The 24,241-nt window shown below is 39.7% G+C and overlaps 1 protein-coding gene across 1 annotated transcript in view; it reads right to left on the minus strand.

Annotated features, from left to right (window-relative positions):
• The window catches only part of KL (klotho), a gene marked incomplete at its 3' end in the record, with an annotated part of 48,027 nt that overhangs the window by 12,192 nt on the left and 11,594 nt on the right, over positions 1–24,241 (minus strand). Inside the window, exon 2 of the mRNA XM_080363444.1 lies at positions 1,085–1,595. Within this exon, the coding sequence (XP_080219570.1) occupies positions 1,085–1,595 (511 nt within the window). The remainder of the gene's footprint in view (positions 1–1,084; positions 1,596–24,241) is intronic.

A 24,241-nucleotide genomic window follows, 5' to 3' on the forward strand; every position in this document is an offset into this window, starting at 1 on the left:
TTACATATTTATAAACATGGATGAGGTCACCCCTCAGTCTCTTCTTCTCCAAGCTAAAGAGACCCAGCTCTCTCAGTCTTTCCTCATAAGGGAGATGCTCCACTCCCTTAATCATCTTTGTTGCCCTGCGCTGGACTCTCTCCAGCAGTTCCCTGTCCTTCTTGAACTGAGGGGCCCAGAACTGGACACAATATTCCAGGTGTGGTTTCACCAGGGCAAAGTAAAGGGGCAGGAGAAGCTCTCTTGATCTACTAACTACCCCCCTTCTAATACACCTCAGGATGCCATTGGCCTTCCTGGCCACACGGGCACAGTGCTGGCTCATGGTCATCCTGCTGTCCATAGGACCCCCAGGTCCCTTTCCTCTACACTGCTCTCTAATAGGTCGTTCCCCAACTGGTACTGGAACCTGGGGTTGTTCCTGCCCAGATGCAAGACTCTACATTTGCCCTTGTTATATTTCATTAATTTTTTCTCCGCCCAACTCTTCAGCCTGTCCAGATCCCACTGGATGGCAGCACAGCCTTCTGGCGTGTCAGCCACTCCTCCCAGCTTCGTGTCATCAGCAAACCTGCTGACAGTGCACTCTATTCCGCCGCCCAAATCACTGATGAATATATTGAATAATACTGGTCCCAGTACTGACCCTTGAGGCACTCCACCAGATACAGACCTCCAACTAGATTCCATCCCATTGATCACAACTCTCTATCTTCTTACATTTTGTACATATGCATTCATACATCTAAGATATGGAAAACAACTATTAATAAATAACACAATAAAGTTCCCTAAGTGCATTGAGAGTATAGTTCACATGTTTTGCACTTTCCCCCATCAAAGACAGTGGAAAATTTCCTACTGACTTCAAAGGCAGAAGCATCATGCTCTCTAAATGCTATCTGCAGATATTAAGGTTCCTCAAAAGCTGAAAAGAACAAACCCAGGAAAGGGCTTTACAGTCTCATTTTACAAGTGCCAAGATTAATGCTACACACCAAAATTAGCTTTTAGCCTGTTTCTTCAACATGTCTCTGTAGGCTATTTTGCATTATGATTTTGTCAAGCACATCCTCAGTCCTACCTTTTAAAGTTTCCATAATGAACTTTTTGAGATAGTAAATATATTTGGCATCATCTCTTTTGGTGCTACCAGAAACAAACCAGCTGTTCTCCACAATGAATATCTGGGGGTTGTTATATTCACTGCTTATCCAGTAAAGGAGCTGCCTCAGGCTTATTGATTCCAACTGCTGGAATTTCATGTGGGAGTCCAAGAGCTGGAAACTCAGGGTAGCTCCAAATGAAAGAGCAAAGAAATCTGCTGTTCCCTTGATATACTTCTTCTCAACTTCACTGAATTCAGGCAACAGAGATGAAAGGTTGCTCCTCATGCTCTCTGGATAGTCACCATCAATAAATATGGGTTTAGCAAACCAGCCGAGCACAAAATCAAGGGATTTTTGACATTCTTTTATGTTTTTTTCAGTCATACGTTGAGGTTTTATCCAGTGGGAGCTAAGGGCAATGGACACTTTTCCTCCTTGAGTTGGACGAAAATGTTCATTGTAGAGATGCCAGACTTTAGCGTGGGCCTGTTGAAAAGAAAGACTCTAATTAATGCACCTGAAATTCCATTTTAAGCAACACGGTTAGTCTCAAGTAATGACATCCAGTGTCATGTAGTAACCACACAAACATGGCATTTGAGGGCTCAGTCTTATTCATTCATCAGCAGTTTACAACTCCTAAAATAACTTTTAATACTATTTAATATCATATATCAACTAGAAATCGCTAGTTGGTCAGAGAAAAGAGCATCTGTGTTTTCCATGAGACACTATTGGAGGTAGTGAACACATTTTTAGTAGCTGGCTAGATACCCTTATTAACTTTTAGTATTGAGTTTAGACATATTTCCAGTATTTACAAAAATGAAAATGCATTTAACTAAATATGTTTCAAAGTATGTTTTCATTATAGGCATATCACTTCATCCATAGATTCACATATATATAAAGAAGGAAGGTCTGTTTTTAAGAACTGCTCAGATTTCTCAAACAATGTAATACAAACACATTTGAACTTATTCCTCTTTGAACCAGAACACACAGTAAAAGAAAAAGTACCAATCTGTATTTTTAAAAGTCTGGTGAAAAACAATTTATCACAGCTCCTGAAAAATTATTCCAATAATTCAATTTAATTTGTTTTATTTAAATTTGCTATTTACCTCTAGCCTCAGATTTCAACCACTTGTCTTGGCATAATTTTAGCTGTTGCTGTGAGATCTTTTCTACCAAATGCTTTCCCAGAATCAGTTGAAACAGTCTCTTGATGTTCCCTTTGAAAGCTAAATGGATTAAGTTCCTGGAGCCTCACATTATCTTCAGGCATAGCTTCAAGCTTTCTAACCATTCTCACTGATCTCCTCTGATTCTCTTCCAATTTGTCATCATCTGTCTTAAACTGCAGAAGCAGAATTGGACAAAATATGTCAGCAGTGGTCATGCAGCAGTAAAACCAGAAACAATTTAATACACTATTTCTGCTTATAAGGCCATAACATTACACTGTGAGCATCATCTAAACTACCATATCTCCAGAGCCCTTCACCATCTAAACCATATTTTTTTCTTTACAGCTAGTTTATCAAAGAATTTTGACTGCTCTATGAACCAGCATCTCATCTCTTTGCCATCTACGCATTAAGAGAAATTTAATGCTTTTTTTCTAAGTCACTGATAAAAGAGTAAAAAAATATAAGAACTATTCATTAGAATAAACCCTACCTAACAACTATCTCAGTTTACATTTGCATTTTACGACTTATCAGTTAGTATTTGTTCGTACATTCTGTGACGACATTAACCTCCATTCTTACCATACAAAGTCACAGGTATGATCAATATATATGACAGATTATTAATCAAATTGTCACATTTTTAGCCCTCCCTGGAATACAAGCTGTACAGAAAGTTGGTATGTTGTTGGCAACTTACATCATTAATGCACTGATAGCTGCAGTTCACAGTTTCCTTTTCATATACTCTTACCATTCAAGCTTTGAACCACAATGATTTCCAGTTGCCAGCATTACTAAGAACATGAAGCAATTAAAATTATTAATCATCTTTGACACAGAGACTGTTAATTACCCAGGAAAAATAATGAATTCTACTGTTCTTGCAGAATTTTAATTCTCACTGGTGGGAGAAAAACAACTGGAATTGAAGGACAACTAAAGGTAAGATCAATAATCAAGGCTCAGTTCAGCTGCCCCCCACACAGAAACCTGCTGCCTCTGAGTCACCATGGGGTATGTAAAACATCTGTGCAGGTCTGACACCAGCTCCAGAGGAGACCAGACCCATGTTCTTTTAGAGTGGTCACCAAAACTCAAAGAGAACAATCTTGGAAACTCTGAATCACAGTAGAAACCTGTGTGCATGCATCTAAATAAACCCTTAGTTGCAAACTTCAATGTACATACTCTCATTGAAAATACATCAACACCTCAAATAAATGTGATGCAGTCCTACCATCTGTGTATATTAATAAAAGCAATTTTGATGCTAGTGAAAAACTAAATATAGTAACCACTTCAAAGTTTCATGTCAAAAAATGAGAGCTGAGTTAGTTTTACTTCATGCTGAAGTTGCACTACACTGATGAAAGAACAAAAGCCATCACATACCATGACCAAAATGCTACACACCCAACACTTTAAATATTATTTTTAAAATACCATGGGGAATTAATGTGCCACCACTTGCGACTCAAATTTGCACACCCAAATTTTCCGTCATAAAGGTGCCATATATTTGTCTTCTGTTGGACCTGACTCATCTCCAGATTTCCTGTCTCAGCTGTTAAGATACCACCATGCATGCTCTCAAACACATAATTTCACCTCTGCCATCTGCACTTGCCAGAGTGCTGCCTGCCCACAGAGCACCTTGGGGACCATGGAGGACCTGTCCCATAACTCTTGGCACTCCTTACTCCTATCAGTTCAGAGAGATCTTGCAGCATTTTAGTTATCTACCATGGAGCAAGGAAACTGTGGCAGACAAAACCTATTATTTAGTTTAGACATGTTCTACAGAAAGATGAAAGCAAGCAAGAAGCAGCCCACTTAAATGTCTGTCCCTTGAGTGTGCATGAAGAGGAATTACACTATTTCCATAAAATAACAGCTAAAAATAGAAAACGGTGCATCAAAGTCCCTAGACTCTGTGAACATAGATTAATGAAGTAGTTCAAAAACACACAGAAGCAAAGCCAGAAGAAGCCAGTGACAAAGCAGAGCCTCTATGGAAATCTGGGACAGAATTCATTTGCCTAAAATTAGGTGTCTAATGCAGTTTTAGAGAATTCAGAATATTCCAGCCTCTAACTGAGTTTTCAGAAAGTCTCCCATAAATCATAAGTCACATCTCTCAGCCCCAGAGAAACACCTGCGATACTGCAGGATGTGTCAAATGATAATTTCCACTTATACTATCTTCAGGCAAGGGAATCCCACTGCTCGGGTGGGACCCATTTTGAGCTGAAGACACGTTGTATTTCATTGTCCACACGTGACCTGGGTGCCCAAGCTCGCACTGTAGGCACTGGAGACCTCAGACTCCACTCAGCTGCCTGAACACAGGCATCTAGTTGCCAGTCCAGAAGGATATAAGCCTCTGTCATGGAATCACAGAATGGTTAGATTTGGAAGGGACCTCTGGAGATCATCTAGTCCAACTCACCTGCTAAAGCAGGTACACCTAGAGTAGATTGCACAGGAATGCATCCAGGCAGGTCTTGAACATCTCCAGAGAAGGAGACTCCACACCCTCTCTGGGCAGCCTGTTCCAGTGCTCTGGCACCCTCAAAATAAAGTAAGGAAGTTTCTCCTCAGGTTCAGATGGAACCTCCTGTGCTTCAGTCTGTGCCCACTGCCCCTCATCCTATCATTGGGCACCACTGAAAGGAGTCTGATCCCATCCTCTTGACACCCACCCTTGAGATATGTATAAACACTAATGAGATCCCCTCTCAGCCTTCTCTTCTCCAGGCTGAACAGACCCAGCTCGTTCAGTCTCTCATTATAAGAAAGATGTTCTAGGTTCCTTATCATCTTCATGGCCCTTTCCATGCAGATGGCCTAACAGCCTGGAAAGTCTCACATGGCACTACTTATACTGTGCCAATGGAATCCCACTCCAAATCAATCTACTTAACTGAGTCCAGTGGGTTATTCCGCAGTACAGTATAGGAGCCATACAGTCGCACGCAGCAGGTCCACTGCCAAGGTCCTACTAACTGTATGGATTAAGCGGTAGGATTTTATGTCGGTGCCTAGACCTTTTTGAGGTGTTCTGCCTGAATGAGGCTGGCCAACATGATTCAGGACCCAATGGGAAACCTGGCTCTTCTGGACCAGCATATAGAAGCCAGGTATTATAGAATATCCTAGGGTAGGTCAAATGACACTGTATCTTTGCTGGTACGACAGGAACCTCCTAGACGTCTATGAACTAGATCACACACAGGGAATACCAGTAGAAACGAACCTACTACTAGTTTCTTTATATTTATGTGAAATCTTACTGCCTGATCTCAGTGACATACCTATTGGTACCTAGTTTTAGTTCACAACTAGCACAATTAAGATCATAGCAATCTACACCTCAGTGCTTTTACACAGAGCACTGAGGGGGTCCTACTTAAACAGCATTTACCTTACCCTTAAAATCCTCACATCACTAAGAAAATCATGTTTTATATCACCATGAAAATGAAAAAAAGTCTTAAGATGTAGCTTGTCCTTAGCTAAGCCCGTTTTTATGTCTGTATTTCACTCAGGTTTCAGGCTCCAGCACTGTCCTGTTTTCAAGCTGATAATTCCCCTTCCTTTTTTTCCCTGACTTTCCCACCCAATATACCTATTTGGACCATGCCCTACCTATACTCAACTTGTGAAACTCTGATATTTTTCATGTTAGATCAGCCTACCAGAGATCCCTGTGTGAGCCAACGTCAGTAATGCCAAAACTCAGCCTTGATGAAGTGTCAAACAAATTTTTCCAAGGCAGAGAAGCCCCTTGCAATGCCATAGTGTGGGGTAGTCCTACAAAGTCCAAATTCCTGCAGTGATAGCAGAAATAATTCAACACAGGCAAATAGACTTCACAATCTGACACAGTCATGTCCTACTCTATTGCAGGACAGGTCTACATAGTCCAAGAATCATTAGCTGAAGTCAATTTAGTAATACACAGACATTTGTTTGTCTGACTGTTCCTCTAAATTCCTGCCCAAGATCATTAAGACCTTCCTGTGTCTGGCACTGATATTTATCATCCTGCAAATTTGCAGTACTTACACCTATCACAATGCATAACCTTCACAAGAGCAAATAAAGAATTATAATTGGGAACATCATGATTCCATAATTTGTGTTCATTCCTCTAGAACAAGTTGTCTCAATTTTACGTTGTGTGTCTTCTGAACCAATAATAATTCCATTCATTTCACAAATAAATTGCACAAATAACCTGCTCTCCACGCTCAGATGAACTATCCTATATTAACTCTCTATTTGCATGTTAATGAAACTGAATAGGAAAGTTACTGAAACTCATTTAGCAATACAAAAAAGAAGAGTTAATTGGAAAAGATGTGCAAAGGCTTTTTGATTACTAGAAACAGGGCCAATGTACCTCCAACAAAAACGTCATTATTCAGTCCTACATCAAAAGCTCTTCTGAAATGGATATAATTATATGAATTACATGGGAAAGTCTAGTATATGAATAGTCAGAATGTGCCTTGTACCAAGAAGAGGAAAATACAATGTGTTTTTTCTCCTGTATCATCAACAGCAAGTATTTAAATCAAAAGCTACAACAAAGGATGTCACATTTTGTGTAATGTTTCACCCTTAGATCCAAAGTCAAGTAGGTTTTACTCACAGAATCTCTGGGCAAACATTTTCTTTCACAAGCTAATTATGTTCTTAATGCTGAGTAACAGATTCAGCTATTTAGAAATTGCTACTGGTCTTCCCATATTTCCAAACTGGTAATATAATATCTTAATGCATACAGTACTGGACTTTGCTATAGATAATAAATTAGTCATGTAATAACTGCATTTTTCCGTCTGTAATTCCTTCCAAAATACGAATTTTTCTAGTTTTCTCTTTTAGAGTCTGTTGGTCAACAATACCACAGATGATCAATTCAATAAATTTGTTATTTTTGACCAATTTCAACAACCTGGGACAAGAATTAGGATTGTAAATGGTACATAGAATGACAAGTGAACATGCTTCCATCTATAACCACTTAATGTAAAGTCTGCTATAATTATAGCATTAAGTATTGACCACACACCTAACTACACTATTTTGTCCTGATTTCTTTCTCAGTACAATTAAGTCACTGTTTTCACACTGTGCTGGTCACGGTAACACGCTGATGCCTCATGAACATGAATGGCTTTATGCCTGCCATACATAAGGCAGGAAGCAATACCATTCTTATTTTAGGAATAGGAAACAGAGATATTATGACATGCGTAGAAGAAAAATTAAACCAGGCACCTTAGGTTGTAGAGCAGTGTATTAAGTCCACAACGATGTCTCTGTTTGGCACGATAGTCACCTCTGCAGAAAACCTCCAAAGATGTCATTAAATACGCGTTTGAAGGCATTTCTCCCCACCACAGGCTAAATAAAGGAGCTTTGCTAGCATGAGAATAAGAATGCAACCTGTAAGCATGAAGCTAAGCCTCAGGTATCAAGATGCATTGCAGGTACTACAAAAGTATTAGAAAGAATAAAAACAAAATCAAACAAACAAACAAAGATAAGTAATCAGATAAGAGTTATTTTTACACTGTGATTTTGAATATTCTAGCAGATGAAAGTCTGAGAAGGCTTGTACTTTCACATACTGTACATGTAAGCATAAGTGAACATTACCACAGATAGATACACAGGGGAGAGACACAAAGTGACCGTGATGTGACAAAACAAAACCAAAACCCCTTGATCTTACCATGCCAGGTAACTGCTATAGGAAACCTCTCTTTTGAAGTACAGAAGGCCCAGAGGTTATGGCACAAGCCCTGAGTGAAGCCTCATTCAGACTCACCCTGCCTCGAAAGGCCACTTGCCGGGCAGGTGCCCTGTGCCCCGGCAACAGGACCGGGCAGCACGCTCTGCAAATCCCCTGTCACCATCAGAGTCTGTGCAAACACAGGCGAACACCTTCGGGGGAACCTGTCTCACCTCATTTTTGTAATCACCTGCATCTGAGCAATTCACACGCACGGCAAAGGGGAAAGCTTCCAGACTTCAATTCGCCGAAGCCGTTTTTGAAGCCCAGATGAGAGGGAGATGAAAAGTGCCTGTTCCCCCCACTGAACAGCCAGGCAGGTTGGCATGACCTCTAGAGTCAACATCTTGCCCAAATAAACCAATGCGCCAAGAGACCAGTGGGCTGGAAAAGCAGTTCGAAGTCTCCCAAGACGTAACGGTCTCTGAAAATATAAAGGTCATCTGCAAAAGAATTAAGCAGCATTTCACTTTGAGAAGCAATGAGTGATGAGATAAAAATAGCTTTATTTCTGACAACAAGTGCTTCTGAGACACTTGATGTGTTTAATCATTTTCCATTACCTCTGACAGAAAAGATTAATTACAGAACTGCACTAAAATAGTTCAAGGAATGTTGTGACCCATGTGAATATTAAAGATATGAGAGATTCTTAAACAGAGTACAGAAAAAAGTTAGAAGTACAGAGCAGTTTGAGTGATTTAAAGCTGAGAGACAATCTTGCAGTATTGAAGGGAGCTAAAACAGTCCCTGATAAAAGACTTGACTGATTTGAATCCGGGACACAACACCCAGGCAGTATTTAGGGGAAGCCCAAGACATAATAATTGGTATTGAAATTGTTTTGGGTATGCTGGAGCTATGATTCTATGATTCTACACAAACATATAAAAGCTCCAGAACTGAGACTGACCTGCAAAACTCTCTACCAGAGCATGAACCTCTGGGAGGACAGGCCAGGCTCCAATCATGCTGACGTATTCAAGTACACAAAATACCAACAAAATAGATACAAGGGAAGAAGACATGGAGAACTTAGTTGTAATTTACAAACGCAAGCACAAAGAAATGCACAAACTGTAGTAAACAGCACAAACCAAAACAATGACACCACTTTGCAAGAGCTGATAATTGTCAGATAAATGTACGGAACAAGGAGGATGAAAAAAGCACCATGAGTTTGGAGGAATCCTTAATGGGAACAGTCATAAAGGTTGTGGCAACTGAATGCATTACAAGTCCAAAAAGCAAAATGAACATTAACAGATTTCAAGTCAAACTCTGGTTGGAAAGAAGTAACATGGCGCTAGAAATAGTGATGAGGAAAAGAAAAATTAAACTCTCATAAAACTCACATAAAACTGATATATCGCATACATATATAAAATACATAAAACCAATAAAATAATGCCCAGTCTGAGCACTGAGATTAAATGAATGCTAGAAACTGGAAAAGACAATATTTGTAATAGTACTGGTAAGGAGAAGGAATCCATTATGGCTCAAAACTTTTGGTCTCATCAAGGTTTGTACAGACTGCATAGAGAAGGAAACAAACCAACTGAGGACACAGTTGCAGACGGCCTGCACAAGGATCTCGAGCTGCAGAACAGAGCTTCAAAAGCCCCTGAACTCACAGCTCTCCCCTGCACTAAGGCAGAAGCTGCAAGAGAAGGCAGATAAATCTGCTGCTCTCAAAAGTCATACACTGAGGAGGACAATCATGGTTCCATACACACTCTTAATGACAACAGCATTAAAACAAAAAACAAAAAACAAAAAACAAAAAAAAAAAGAAGTTTATATCTAAACTAATAAATAAAAGGGGAACATTTCCAGTACCTTTAAGGGGAAAAATTCTGGAAGTGGTGACTAATGCCAAGCATTTTTCTGTGTTTGATGCATCATCTGGCTTTCTGGTAGATTCATAGAAGGAAGTAAAACACGCATCTCTGCATAATGACCCCCTCAACTTAGAAATACCACTTAGAAATACTTGTTCTACACAATGCTGACCCATGTTTCCTATTCCATGTGTTTCACGGGGAGAATGTATTTCTGATGGTTTAGTGGGCACACAGAAAGGACAGGAATCTGATACCAGGGAAAAAATTGTAGAAGCACATGAAAAGAATTGCTTTGGAAAGTGTCAGAGCAGCTGGCAGAAGCTAAACAAGCAAAAAAGCCTGATTCAATATAATTAAAACACTGTGTTAGGAAGAAAAATTTTCTTAACAAGAGATAGAGGTAAACACGAATAAAACTAAAGCACATCATCAATATGTGTGCCAGATGGATATAGAAGTGACAAAAATGCTGAGTCTAATCTAACTAGCTAAACTAACAATGCAGCTTGGGAAGATGCTGAAGATAATCTATAATTTTGGATGGAACTGACAGAATGGAGAACCCAGGCTACTCAATACCCCTAATCCCTGCATTTAAAGGACCCAGAGTAGAAGACCTGTGCTGTGGTGTTGACGATTAACTCAGAAACCCCAGAAATTCTTAATCCACCTGGAGCTAAATGAGTAGAGGTTTTTCCCCAACTGAGGTCCCAGAAGACATTAGATTGCAGGAGCATTCACGCCAAAGTGTTTATGAGTCCTGACTTTCAGCCACAGAAGCAGTGAAAATATCCCCAAATCATAGAGAAAAGCTCATTGGAGCAACAAATAATTGCACAAATTCAGGCATTTCTGATGCTCCAATCTGGCCTATCATAAAAACAGACAGCAGGATTTACAGACTATTTTTGAGCAATGAATGCTGTTACACAATAAACCACACCTGTTGTTGCAAAAATGCTGGTTTGGCATAACAGATTTAGCATATGCTCTTTGTGATCTTGTTATCAGGGCAAGGCTGGCAAGAATTTCCTCCAACATTTACGGGGCAGCAATACTGCTTTAAATGCACCCACCACCTAGGGATTTCACTGTGCTCCAGAGTTTTGCAATATTAATGTCATACAAACATGGAAAAGTTATCAGAGGCTGATCAAATCCATGTAATTTCACAAACAGATTATGTGTTAACCCACAGCCAGACTCCAATGGAGCTGAAAGAGTAATGAAACAAGCATAAGCCGTAACTTTGGGAGCAAAATTCTAAGTGAATTGATGAACAGGTCAAATAGTAAAAAGTAAAATACAATGATGATGACCTTATTAACAGTGAGCAAAATTAATAGGAAGTTCCTTGCTCTACACGTCTGCATTGAGCTCAGATCTCTCTTGTTTATTTTCTCCCAGGATTTTATATCCATGTTTACACGTATGATTAAGCCTCTAACCAAGATGTTAAAGAAGATGCAGCAATGAGAGTGGAGATCAGGACAAAACCTGACCTATTCAGCATTCAAAAGAGAATGGCATAGGTACCCAGACTGGGGATGCTGTTCTGTCATGGACACCTTGTTTGCACTATGTTACCCCTCCAGAAGCAGTAGAGTCCATGTCGTATCACAAAACCAAGGAATGTCAGTCAGTTCACTCTATATGAAAAAGAGCATGTGGTGCTCCTGGGAGACTTGTCACGGTGACCCAGAAATTACAGAGTGAGTGAAAGGCATTATTACCAAGCCCAACAGAGCAGTGTGGGCTTGGCAGAAGAACAATTACAATAGGTGGTCCCCAGAGCATACTATGAGGATCTCGTCCAATTTGTTCACAAGGAAACTCACTTCAAAGAAGTTAGAACAACAGGAAAGAAGCCCTCTCTGGTAGAAGACATTAAACAATCTGTGCAGAATTATTTAATATGTACTGTAGTCAACATTACTACTACAAAAACTAGACTCCTCTTCCTTTTCAGCACCCAAAGACAATATCTCCATGGTTGCACATTTAAATTGACAGGTCCCTTATCAGTCTCGCAAAGAAACAGTAACCGCTGCAGTGCCCAGGTACATCACCCATGTAATGGCTCCAGAAGATATTTCTGGATGAATGTGCTGGTGGATAACTCTTCCCATTGTGAGCTCCTCTGTTCAAAACAACAGCCACTGGGTAGCAACAGCAAAGAAGGAATTCTAAGAAATGTCCACCAGTGGGGGATACCCATGAGTAATATGGAGGTGTTTGGACCTACATAGTTGGCACAGGAACTATAAATTCAGTTAACGTATATGCAAACAATATATTACAAGCTGTCAGAGATCATACAACACAGCAACCCCAAATGAGTGAGGATCAAACAAAAATAATGATATAAAGTAAGCAACATTGTTTAAGGACTGCAAAAACTTCAGGCGGTCAAACAGACAATAGCAGGAAACAAGACCTGTGTGTGCTGAGCATCATTAAGCAAGGTCAAAACAAAATTATTGCATCAGAGCTCTGTGCTATAGCAGCAAATGCAACCCAAAATGAGGTGATCTCTACAACTTTTTTTTAAACCAAACATTTGAGTTCTTCATGCCCAAATCTAGCTCAGTCACTTACATGATAACCTGAGTTTACTCAGCTATAACCTTGGCTATTATATTAATCATTCTGAGATTAGATATGTGCATCAATAACAATGCACTATGGAATAAGATGGACAGTTCTAGTCAACCCTCTAGATGGGCGCAAAAAAGCAATACGTATGTGAAGGTACCAGTTTTCAATCTTCAGACAACTGTTTAGATTACAATTTGACTAGATATGCATATGGAATTCTTCTTTTTCTAATCTGTCCATAACTGTTTATGTGAGATCCAGCTGTGTTTGCATGCATACCCAGTATAAAGCGATCACTACAAACTATCTCATTTTGTATAACCTGCCTGAAATGCTCCACTTTGTGCACATGTAACAGAAATGACTGAAGGATGTGATTCCAATTATACACCTTTACAAGTAATGCTCAAGTTGCAAAAATCACTGAAACTGCATACTAAATAAACTTTAATCCAGTAACTTTTGGAGTAGCTTTTGCATGATTTTTGCAGATAAAAAATCATTCAACTGTAACATCTGAAGTCCAGTAGTAAAACAAGCCACAAAAGCAATGATTACAGTGCACTGCAATAGCAAACAAATTCTCACCAAAAACTGCAATAGTGAAGGCAGGGTGTCATTGTTGATGGGAATCTCTCTTGTGTGGTCCCATTCAGCTTCAGGAATTTTGAACTTGGCTCTACATCCTGTAGCTGTAATCCTGCTTACACTTATGTATCTCATAATTTGTGCCAAATAGAAGAATATTAAGTACTGAGCAAGTTGAGGAATAGCTATACCCTGGCAGAAAGAACTGTGGACTACCCTCAGACCTACACAGCTTATGAGAAGGCTGCACCAGGCAAGAAAGAGCTAACAGCTCCAAAAAGAACCATGGCTTAGTCCTGATCCACAGAAACTGCAGGAAGATTCACAATATCATTGCTAGATTCCAGAGTAATTGCTCAGTTTGCAGACTGCTGAAAAAAATATTATAGCCCAGTAGCAACTGAATCCCAACACTAATGCCAACTTAGGTCTAAGAAACATCCTGCATAACCTAGACCTGCTGCTACAGAAGAGTGTGGGTCATTGTGCATCTTGTGTTAAACCTGTGAGCCAGTGCAAACTTCATGGGCATTCCACAACATGAATGGCAGCAGATATCTAAGATCAAGCAACTGAATCCCTCCCCTAGAGAGCAGAAAGCAGCTCTAGATCCTGACACAACACATTAGATGTCAGAAGTGTTAATGTCCACTTGAGACCTAAGATGCAGTTGCTTAAACAGAGGCATCTAGTACCATTTGGGACGTTCTGGGCTATCAAGACATCTGCATGGGCAGATACAAGACCTGTGGGAAACCTGAGTCTTTTGGACTGGCAGCTGAAGGCAAGGCAGGATACTGCACCTTCTCAAATGGTACCTGCTTGTCTATGTTTTCAACCTTATTAGCTCTAGTGGCTTCTAAAGAGGCAGGCAGCCTTACACTTGCTTGAAGTTATGAGTCTGAGAAGGACGTATACTGTGGAAAAGTGTATAAGACTATTAAAATCCTGGGAAGATTTAGGGAATGCAAGAGGAGCTAAGCAAGACTTTTTCACTCCAGAAATCTTATACCAGCAACAACTCTTGAAATGCTGACACAGTGAATCATGGGACCATGTAGATGGACAAGGCAAGTAGAACTGAATGACTTACAACCTGGTGGTCTTGATGCCTTAGTTGTCAGCCCATATTTGCAGCAGTACAGGGAACTGTAAGGCTAACTGACAATTTTTAATTAATACAATGGCTATTACAAGCCGTAATTCTTCCTTAATGTTATTGCTTCCATGATGTCAGGCTATGAAAGGAAGGTCTGGGAAGCTGTAGGAGGAATTAAGACCCATTCCTCAGGAAAGGCACATCTCATCAGTGGGGACAGTCACTGGAGGAGGCAGACTTTGGTCAGACACCTTTATTTTGAGGAATCATCAGAACTCCTCAGCGTCCACCAAGAAGATAAAGTGCAGCTGTTCAAATCAGAACCCAGAAGAGGAGAGAGAAATTCCAGTGCAGGAAAAGAGGGGGGAGACAAGATTCATTGGGGAAGAGAAACTCTTGGGGTGCCACATTTTTAAAGACTCAACAGACTGATGACTTCAGCCAAGAGATGGAAGGACAAAATGGGGCATTCAAATTTATGGTGGAAAAAATTTTGAATCTTTGCATTTCTTCAGGGGTAAGGTCAATTTATGTGTATTTATCCAGTCTTTCCTAAGAGCTTTTAGCTGTACCTCAGCCACAGATTAAACCGGATCCATTTGATATCTCCTTTGATTTGGGAAATACATGTAGAACCTCATCCAAAGTGTGCTGAAAGCAAAAAAACACACTTCTGAGGTATGAATAAGTCCCTTTATGTCTGTTTCTAAATGCATGTTTAATGGTAAATATAAAATTGCTCTACTACAGAGATGAGTATCAACTCAAAAGCGTACAAATAAAAGTTTTCCTCCTTTATTCCAGTAGTCCGCAAACATAATAAAAAGCACCATTTGAGCTATAAAATTGGAATCTTGTAGAACAGAAAACTGCAACAAAGAAGGATTTAAAATGAAATATCTAGTTCTTACTTTATAAACACAATCTTCCTATTGTTGGTTACCTGTAGAAATTAAGCTGGGTTTCATCTGTTTGTATACAAGGAATCCAACTAGTTTGGTTGACGTAATATTGAAAGAATGTTTTAACGTAGTCACTTAGAAGATAAATGTTAATAAAGTTGATATAAAAATACCAGCTACAGTTGTTTACTTTTTAAAAGTATATCCTGTGTTTTTATACGATGCAGCATAGAATAGGGGGGTTTACTACATCAATAAACTGCAATCTAAGCCTTAACAATCAAGAAAAGAAAGCACAGCAAAAGACCTAAAGTACATTTTATCCAATTCTTAGAGAAATAAACAGAAAAACTAAAAAAAAAAAAAAAAAAACCGGAAACAGCAAAAGAGAAGAAGAGAAGGAAGAGTGTTGTCAGGGTAATTGTTTAGTTTAAGCCCCATAGAAAATGGCAGGTGTTGGTTAACGTAACACACACAGTTGCAAATGCCAACTAATTACTCTTTTTTCCAAGCAATCTTTGCTTCAGCTCCTGCGCTCTCACTACCATAGTACTAGACACTTTCTGACCAGAATTAACATCATATTAACAGACGGAGGTATTCATAAATATTGTGTCAATTGGACAAATTTTAAACATATTTAGCACAGTTAGATTTAGACTGTACTCTAGCATCTGATTTTTTAAAATAACAACTTAGTATGTTCCAGGTTTCATTAACCAGCTCTTTGCCAGTTTTCTTTTCATAGTCTGTTTTGGAGAGAAAATAGCTGTCTCCTAAAGAAGAGACAGTAACTTTGATATCAGGTTTTCTTTACATAAGAAACATACAACAGATAATTTTTACTGTGGCTATTACTGCTGAGACGAAGGGACAGGCACAAGGGAAAACTGACAGAAGTCATCTTTTATGGACTATTTCGAAGTGCAACACTAAACTTCAAATTGCTCTAGAACAAAACATAAAGTCAGTGATACCAAGACATTTGTATACACGAATGAGAGTCATCATTGGACTATAAATATAAAAAATGGATTGCCTGTGTATCCACTTTTTTTTTTCCTACTTATTCCAGATATGGCTAAAAACTATATTTTTTTTTTTCCTTGGCCATTTTAATATAGATACAGAAACATAAGGACAAATTAAAAACTTAAAAAAAAGCTGTCAACTCACAGCTTCAGATACACTTCTTAAGCATTTTTTCTGGGATTGGCATTTGCTTCTGTACAACCAAGTCTTTGGAAATTCTGCCAGTACGCTATAATATGTAAATATCCAGCATCAAAGTACAATAACATTTTCAATAATTTAAAGAAAACTTATTCTGGGAGAAATCCCATTTCTAAGATCAAAATGGACCAGAACAACAGAAAAGTGAAATCACATACTTTGTGTAACAGCATCCTCCTATGTCAAGCTATAGACATGCCAGAAAGTAGAGTTGCTATGCTTCACCATTATCATGAGGACAGCAGTTGTCAGGAGGCCACATACAATTACAGTGATTAGGTCAATATCTAACAGTGAGACAGATGCCTACCATTTTAAATTGTGCGTGTTTTAACAGAAGGCAGTTCAAAGTAAAGAGTTTGGAGAGATGTCTCATTTCTAAGTAACTGACTGAAGAGCTATACAGATATAGCAAAAACTTACAACAGATTTCCATAAAGATGCCCATCAAAATGCTCTCAAAGCCACAGAAGCCTTTGTAAACTAGCTCAGTATTTGTTAAAGCCCCACTCCTAGACTGATCAGAGGCATCTCAAGCTTAAATGCAGGAAGACAGGAAGAGCAATAAATCCAGTGACTGATTTTTGTTAAAATATTGTCTTTGATTTTTAGACCAGTACAAAGTCATGCAAGCAGCTAGATGGCTTACATATATTCTGGGCTTGTTAGGTGGAAAAGGAGGTTAAGCATACCCCTGTGCCTAATACAATATGTAGCCAGTTATAATAATTTCAAGCCATAGTACCTACAACTACTTTAGAAACCATAGAGCTAAGGACTCAATATCTACAATAACCCATGGACCAGAATCTGACAAGCAGCTGGATTACAATAGGTGTGCTCCTGCAGAGCAGTTTCCAGGTTACCTTCATCCAAAAACAACCCAGCTGGGTACTCCAAAACCACTTCAGGCTACAAAACACAGTACAGCAAATGGAGGCAATTAAGAAATGCGTATTGCACACACACTCCTGATTTGTACTGTAATGCTATTGTAGATGCATGCTTGAACAGCCTAACACTACAAAAGCATGAAAAGCTTTGTATTTTTAATCATATTAAACAGGAAAATAATTTTTCCTTTTGAGAGATCCCATAAGGTGCATAAGGTAGTGAGAGCTGCCCAGCCATGTTTGTGCTAGAGAAAAAGGTTTTCACCAGTCACAGCTATGCCAACACAACCTTCAACCAGTATGCAGTACAAAGAATATTGAAAAATGGAAAATTTAAGACAGGGTACATTAAATTGGGATGATGCTTCAGATAGTAAGAAACTCACTGATTACACAGTTTACATGGAATCCTGGTTCAATCAATGATGTTACAGAAAGCAGAGAAGTTGGCAGTTCAGTAATTAACTAGTTGCCCAAACACCAACGAAAAGCAAATTGTTGACCTGTTTCAGGCTGTGAAGGGCTCAAAGAGGCCTTTTGCTGAGATGGAGGCAGGGAGGAAGGCAGGCAGGAGGCAAGGAGGTAGAAGAGATTGCATTGCATTAACTGAACTTTGATTTTCACTGGATGCTCCTTTATACACGAATGCTCTTATAGAAGAGCTAAGATGCTCTGCATGAGACACATATGCAAGTTCTTACCGGGAAGAAAAAAATCTCTGTAGAAATGAGCACTTGGGAAAAAAGGCTCCATTTATAGCAATCAAAACCCACTTTTCTCATATTGGTGAGACACAAGAAAGTAGAGATGTTGAAAATAAATACTGAAGAAGAAACTGCATTTGAGACCGCATCTGGAAGATTGCATCCAGTTCTGGGCCCCTCAGTTCAAGAAGGACAGGGAACTGCTGAAGAGAGTCCAACGCAGAGCAACAGAGATGATTAAAGGAGTGGAGCATCTCCCGTATGACGAAAGGCTGAGGGAGCTGGGTCTCTTTAGCTTGGAGAAGTGGAGACTGAGGGGTGACCTCATCCATGTTTATAAATATACAAAGGGTGAGTGTCATGAGGATGGAGCCAGGCTCTTCTGTGTGACAATCAATGATAGGACAAGGAGTGATGGGTGCAAATTGGAACACAGGAGGTTCCACTTAAATTTGAGATGAAACTTCTTCTCAGTGAGGGTAACAGAGCACTGGAACAGGCTGCCCAGGGGGGTTGTGGAGTCTCCTTTTCTGGAGACATTCAAAACCCGCCTGGACACCTTCCTGTGTAACCTCATCTAGTTGTTCCTGATCCAGTGGGGGATTGGACTGGATGATCTTTCTAAGTTCCTTCCAATCCCTAACATTCCGTGATTCTGTGAAGAAAGCAGTAGGGATTTTATGTACATATTTTTGAACATAAAATAATTCAGGACTATTGGGGTATGGGAAACTCTAGATTGCAATTTATCTTACCCTAATGTAGATGGGTAAAATTGGTCAGATTTATCATGCCTTAAAAGTCTTTCCACTGAGCAAACAGGGAGCATAATCTACCTACTTCAGAAATGTGTACAATACAAACACATAAAGTGAGTTGAACCACACCTTTTAAGTTTTTAATTGGTCTTTCCCAATTTAAAGTATATAGTTGAACAGTTTAATTAAATATACTTAATAGATATATATATAAAGTAAGAGAAGCCTATTGCTATTCTGAGAGTGCTACCTCCATAATCCCTCCTTTCAGGGATGACTCGGTGCTGCAGGATAAAAATGGGAATGAAAGCAGAGTCCTTCCACAAGCCTGATCTGCTGTAGACCAGATGTTAGTCCTACTAATTGTGAATCTCCCTAAGTTCTTATATCATGATGACTAATCAACTGCTATGTTTTCATTGTGGACCCAACAAAGGATTTCACATAGAAGTATGAAACATTCTGGAAATGCTTTGTTAAATGATACAATATTCCAGAATGTGGTGATGAGTCATATTACTGCGCAAGAATTCTGACTTCAGAGAATTTTTATAGAAATACAAAAAAATACCTTACTGAAAAAAAATCATTAACATCTTTCTAATCCTACGTCTACTATCTGATAAGGATTAGTAAAACTGGATCATAAAATTAAGAAAAGCCTCAAGGACATCAGGGTCAAGCCTCTGCTGCTATGGGCATATATATGACACGTTCCTATTTATAATCTGATCCAGATTCACTTTAACATTGGCTAAGTATTTTGTTCATACTGTTCTCTCTGGAAGACTACTACAGAATCACACTTCACAAATGGTTTCCTTTTTTTCCTGATTTTCAGGTTAATTTTATTCATATTCAGTCCAAACACATTGGTTCTTGCATCAAAATTTTCCCTAGACTTAGTATTTTCCTTCACTTGTTTCTATCATTGATCTATTTATAGATAGCAAGTATATCCTCTCCCAGTGTTCCTGCTCAGGTAAATAAGCCCTGTTCTAGGAAGGTAATTCTTCATCTCTGCTGGAAACATCATCTGATACAGACTAGAAACAAATGCATCTTTGTCACAGCTGGATTATATTGGCATCTGATGGTCATGCTGTGATCAGCAAGTTCACATCTCATGGAAAAAAATTTTTGAGTATTTCTGTTCATCTGTTTATTTTCCTGATTACCCTTTGTATTGGCACTGTTTCCTCAAGTTTAGCTCATGCTCTAATAATCACAATCATAGTCTGTGCCAAAGCATGGGAGTTAAAATACATTTAAAAGTTCAGCTAGTTACTGTCCTTGAGCCTGATGCTTCTAGTTTCTGTGCAACTTATTGTGATATTTGCTTTAGCAACTTCCTAGCTACTACTGAAAATTCCCTTCCTCCTGAATTGAAACATTAATTCTCCACATGCCACCATTTCACATGTCCTGCTGAAAATACAGATTGATTAGGTTTATCATATTTTCTTTTTCTAGAAAATCAGTTATCACAGAAAGCTATCAGATAGCTCTGGTTTGACTTTGATATCGCAAATTCATAGTGGTTTGTGTCCCTTGCACCCAAAGTTATTTACATTAATGTAACCCTCATCCTCATTAACCTCTCCTGTCTATGAACCCCAGGGATCAACATGACCACCCTTCTTGATAGACCAGACAAAAAGTATTAATTGGGTTTGGAAGTACATTTTTTTTTAAAATCCCATCTTCTTCCCCGCTGCCTGACGTCTGTATGTCTTCCCTTATGTTACTTTTCCTTAGGTGATTGAAGGATATCTTGTGATTTGTTTTAAAATAATGAGGTTTTCTATCTTTAAGACTTAATGCACATTTTACATTATCTGCTTATCATAGGCAGTAAATACCTATTATATACTTGGACTGAAATGAGGTTCAATATACTCCTTGAAGAAAATAATAGGGCCCTAAAGGAAAGAGACATCTTTTGTTTTCAAACAGAGGGAGACTGTGACAATCAGGCTATGGTTTGCATTTGCATATCAGTTTCAGTAGGGAGAAAAAGACTGTGATAATTTTAAAGTTTTTAACTTTTTTTGATGCTTTAAACTACATTTTTCCAAGGACTGCTTTCCTCACATTTCCAGAAAAGGCATTAAATTCTTCCATCATACTTCAACAGCCATGGCGGGTCAGTGGCAGCTGATCAGCTGAAGGGCTTGAAGAGCCTCAGGATGGGGCTACTGAATGCCCATGAGATCTCACATAGAACACCAAGGCCATTTGCTTGCTCTGGCTTTACAGGACCAAGAAGGTGCTGCTGACCACCCTTGCAGGGGGGAACTGTGCTGACATGTATCAGCTGCTTCAGACAGAAAACTCAGCTCAGTGCTCAGGAGAACCATGTGAGAGCATGAGATACAGGATTTCCCCACAGATGTCACATGCATGAAATAGGGGAGACTCAGGTAAAATCTGCATGTGATCCAGATAGTATGTCAGAGTCCATCATCTGACAAGTCACAGGAACACAAAGCATCTCAAGCCAATTTTTGAACTAGCCCTTCAGTACTCCCTTTTTTTGTCACCTACTTCACCTCTCCCACCCTCGTTTGACTAAGAGTCTGTCTACAAGAAGTCTGGGTTTGAGTTTATCACCACAGGTTTTGTTTATACCTCAGAGACAGAAATGAGACTCTTTTTTTTTGGTCTTAGAATGAGACATCATGTTCACTTCTTTCCACCTGTAAAAGGACCCTAGGATGGCAAGCTCAAATGTAGATGTCTCTGTTGAATGCGTGTAAAATTAGCTGGTGTGTGATTGCTCTCCCCTGTGTTTATTCCCACAATCTGCAAGGGAGATGGCTCTACTGTGATGGAGCATCTACCTAGCAAAACACATGCATTGCATTCCTCCATCTTCCTCCAGCCATCACCAGCACTTATATAGCACTGTTCTAGCACTCATAGAGTCATAGAATCATAGAATGTCCTGAGTGGGAAGGGATCCACAAGTCCAACTCCTGTACTTGCATATGACAACCCCACAGTTCACACCATGTGTCTGAGGGTGTTGTCCAGTCTTTTCTTGAACACTGTCAGGCTTGAGGCCATGACACCTCCCTGGGGAGCCTGTTCCAGTGTTCCACCAGCCTCTGGGTGAAGAATCTTTTCCTAATATCTTCCACTCCTGAGCTCCTGGTCCTCCATGTCAAATTCTGCAGCTCTACACCACAGGTTTGCAGGCAGCCAAGGACAGCTTAGTCCGTGCCTTCACTGGTGCAGAGCCAAAGTACACACAGCTACACCCCTGGTCAGCCCACGGACAGCTGGCTCAGAGCTGGAGAACAAGTCCTAGCTGCTCTTCCCTGTGGGATCACTGAGAACGCTGCCAAACCACTTTAAGAGAAATATCGTTACACTAGACCGCATTTTATCATCATTATTGAAAACCCAACTATTGAAAGGCCAAGCAGATGCCAGACTGTGCCTCAGAGCTGATGCAAATGCTGCCTGGAAGACAGCACAATGACGCTGCTGAACTATGGGGAAGAAGCGATTTTCCATGCTACAGCCCCACTCAAAAGAGCAAAAAGCCCTGCTGCTGACAGCTGTAACTTGGGGTAAACAGGAACCCCGGGTAGTTTAACATTGTTTTTTCAGCTGCTGGACAAATTTGATTTGTTATTGGTAATCTTTGCAAGTTGATGTCTGTTCCAGTTGTACCCAGTGCCAATACCAACAAATTATTTTCATGCTGTACACAAAGGTGAATATGGGGATTCTGCAGGCTCTAATCCCCATCCAACTTTGCTATTAGCACCATGAAGTGGAGCTCGAGAGCTAGCGGCCAGCTGACACCGAAACAGACCATTCTTGTATCAGTTGTGTCCACTCCAGATTAGACACACTGGTTTTCCTTGCATGCTCTCCTGTGTCCTCCATCTGGAGGAGACAAACTGATAAAAAACTGCTTGCACATCTCACAGACCACTCTTCAGTTAACCCATCCATTTCACAGTCAGCAAAATAAAGACTTCTTTTTCAACTAGAAGAGGCATTTATCTATATCGAAGTACCACATTATGCTACAGTTCCAATAATCTACAATGCTTTTCAGCATTAAAATCAGCAGTGTCATTCCATCAGTGCGGATCTGCAGTGGTTTCATTGGACACACTCCAGAATGACACCTACTGCCTATCTGTCTTCTGGACATACAGTGGCCTTTAAAGATTTTGAGACACGAAACTGAGGGGTTTGGCTACTACTTTCCAAAAGCTATGCATAGTCACTGCACAAAAACAGTAGTGAATTATTCAGTGGTGGTGTTGATGATTAATCTTACCACAAACATATTGTGGAGACTGAGAAAGTAATATTTTCTTACACTTGTAGAAGAATAATAGTAAAATATAAGAATCATTGCAATGGGTCATGCTGTCCAACCCATCTCATTATCATTGAAGCAGTTCCAGAATAAGATGCTTCAGAGAAAAATCTTCAGCTACTTGCACCAGCCGCTCAAAAATCTGAAATTGCTTTATTACACAACCAGTGAGGTAAAAAAAAAGCTGAGTCTATCCGGCAGCTTCTGGGGCAGTTGTTATTGTTAATACTTCTTTCTTACGTCCAGTGTCAATGTCTGTGTCACAGGTGCCTTGTTCTCTGATAGTTGACCATTCAGTTTGATAAAGTACTCTACAGATTTGACAGGCCAATTGACTCCCTTGTTTCATGTACCTCCCAGTATAACTTTTTCCCCTAGGTGTTTATTATAAATAGCTCGGTCAGGCATTTCTATGTGGTCTTGGGTCTATGAAATGCTAGTGGCTCACAAGCCTCACTCAAGACCCTCTAGTTCCTTTCCAGCATGGGGGACATGCTGCTCAAATGTACGTTTGACACTTTCCAATTCCTCGCTCTCCTTGTTGTTCACTCTTCCATACTCACTTCATTGCTAAAAATATTCTTCCAGAAGAACTCCCACAAAATGAACTGTTCCTCAGTAAAAAAATGGAAAGGAAATACAAGTTTAGTTGCAAGCAATAGTGTAGCAAGCTTTTAGCCCCAAACACTACATAGTAATATCCACTGTATGTCCCATTTTTCCCCATGTTCATGGCATTTTAAGCGATGAAACAAATCCTGAGACCTTTAACACAAGAAAAAACATCCAAATGCTCCAAACATCACAATGTTCCACAGGAATAAAACAGGAAATAACACAGATTATTATCAGAATCCTAAACCAATGCCACAGAAGGCAAATTATTTAGGTAAAATGCCCTAAAGATCCTGGGACCCTGTCCACCTTCCACAGCACAGAGAGCAGGAAAAACAAGGCCCAACAAGAAACATCAGGGTTCCCTGACCATATAAATTCCTTCCTGACCACCAGTCCAGAGCCCCCAAGACCAGATCCATTGGGCCAGTGCCTGTATCTCATTCATACCTACGCTCACCCTCTCTGGTTTCTACAAACCTATTCCAAGTTACCAGTTATACAGGAAATATTCCTCTCTAGAAGAGTATAACTTGAGTAAAGTGGGA

This window comes from Nesoenas mayeri, assembly GCF_963082525.1.
Source record: "Nesoenas mayeri genome assembly, chromosome: 1".
Lineage (NCBI taxonomy): Eukaryota > Metazoa > Chordata > Aves > Columbiformes > Columbidae > Nesoenas > Nesoenas mayeri.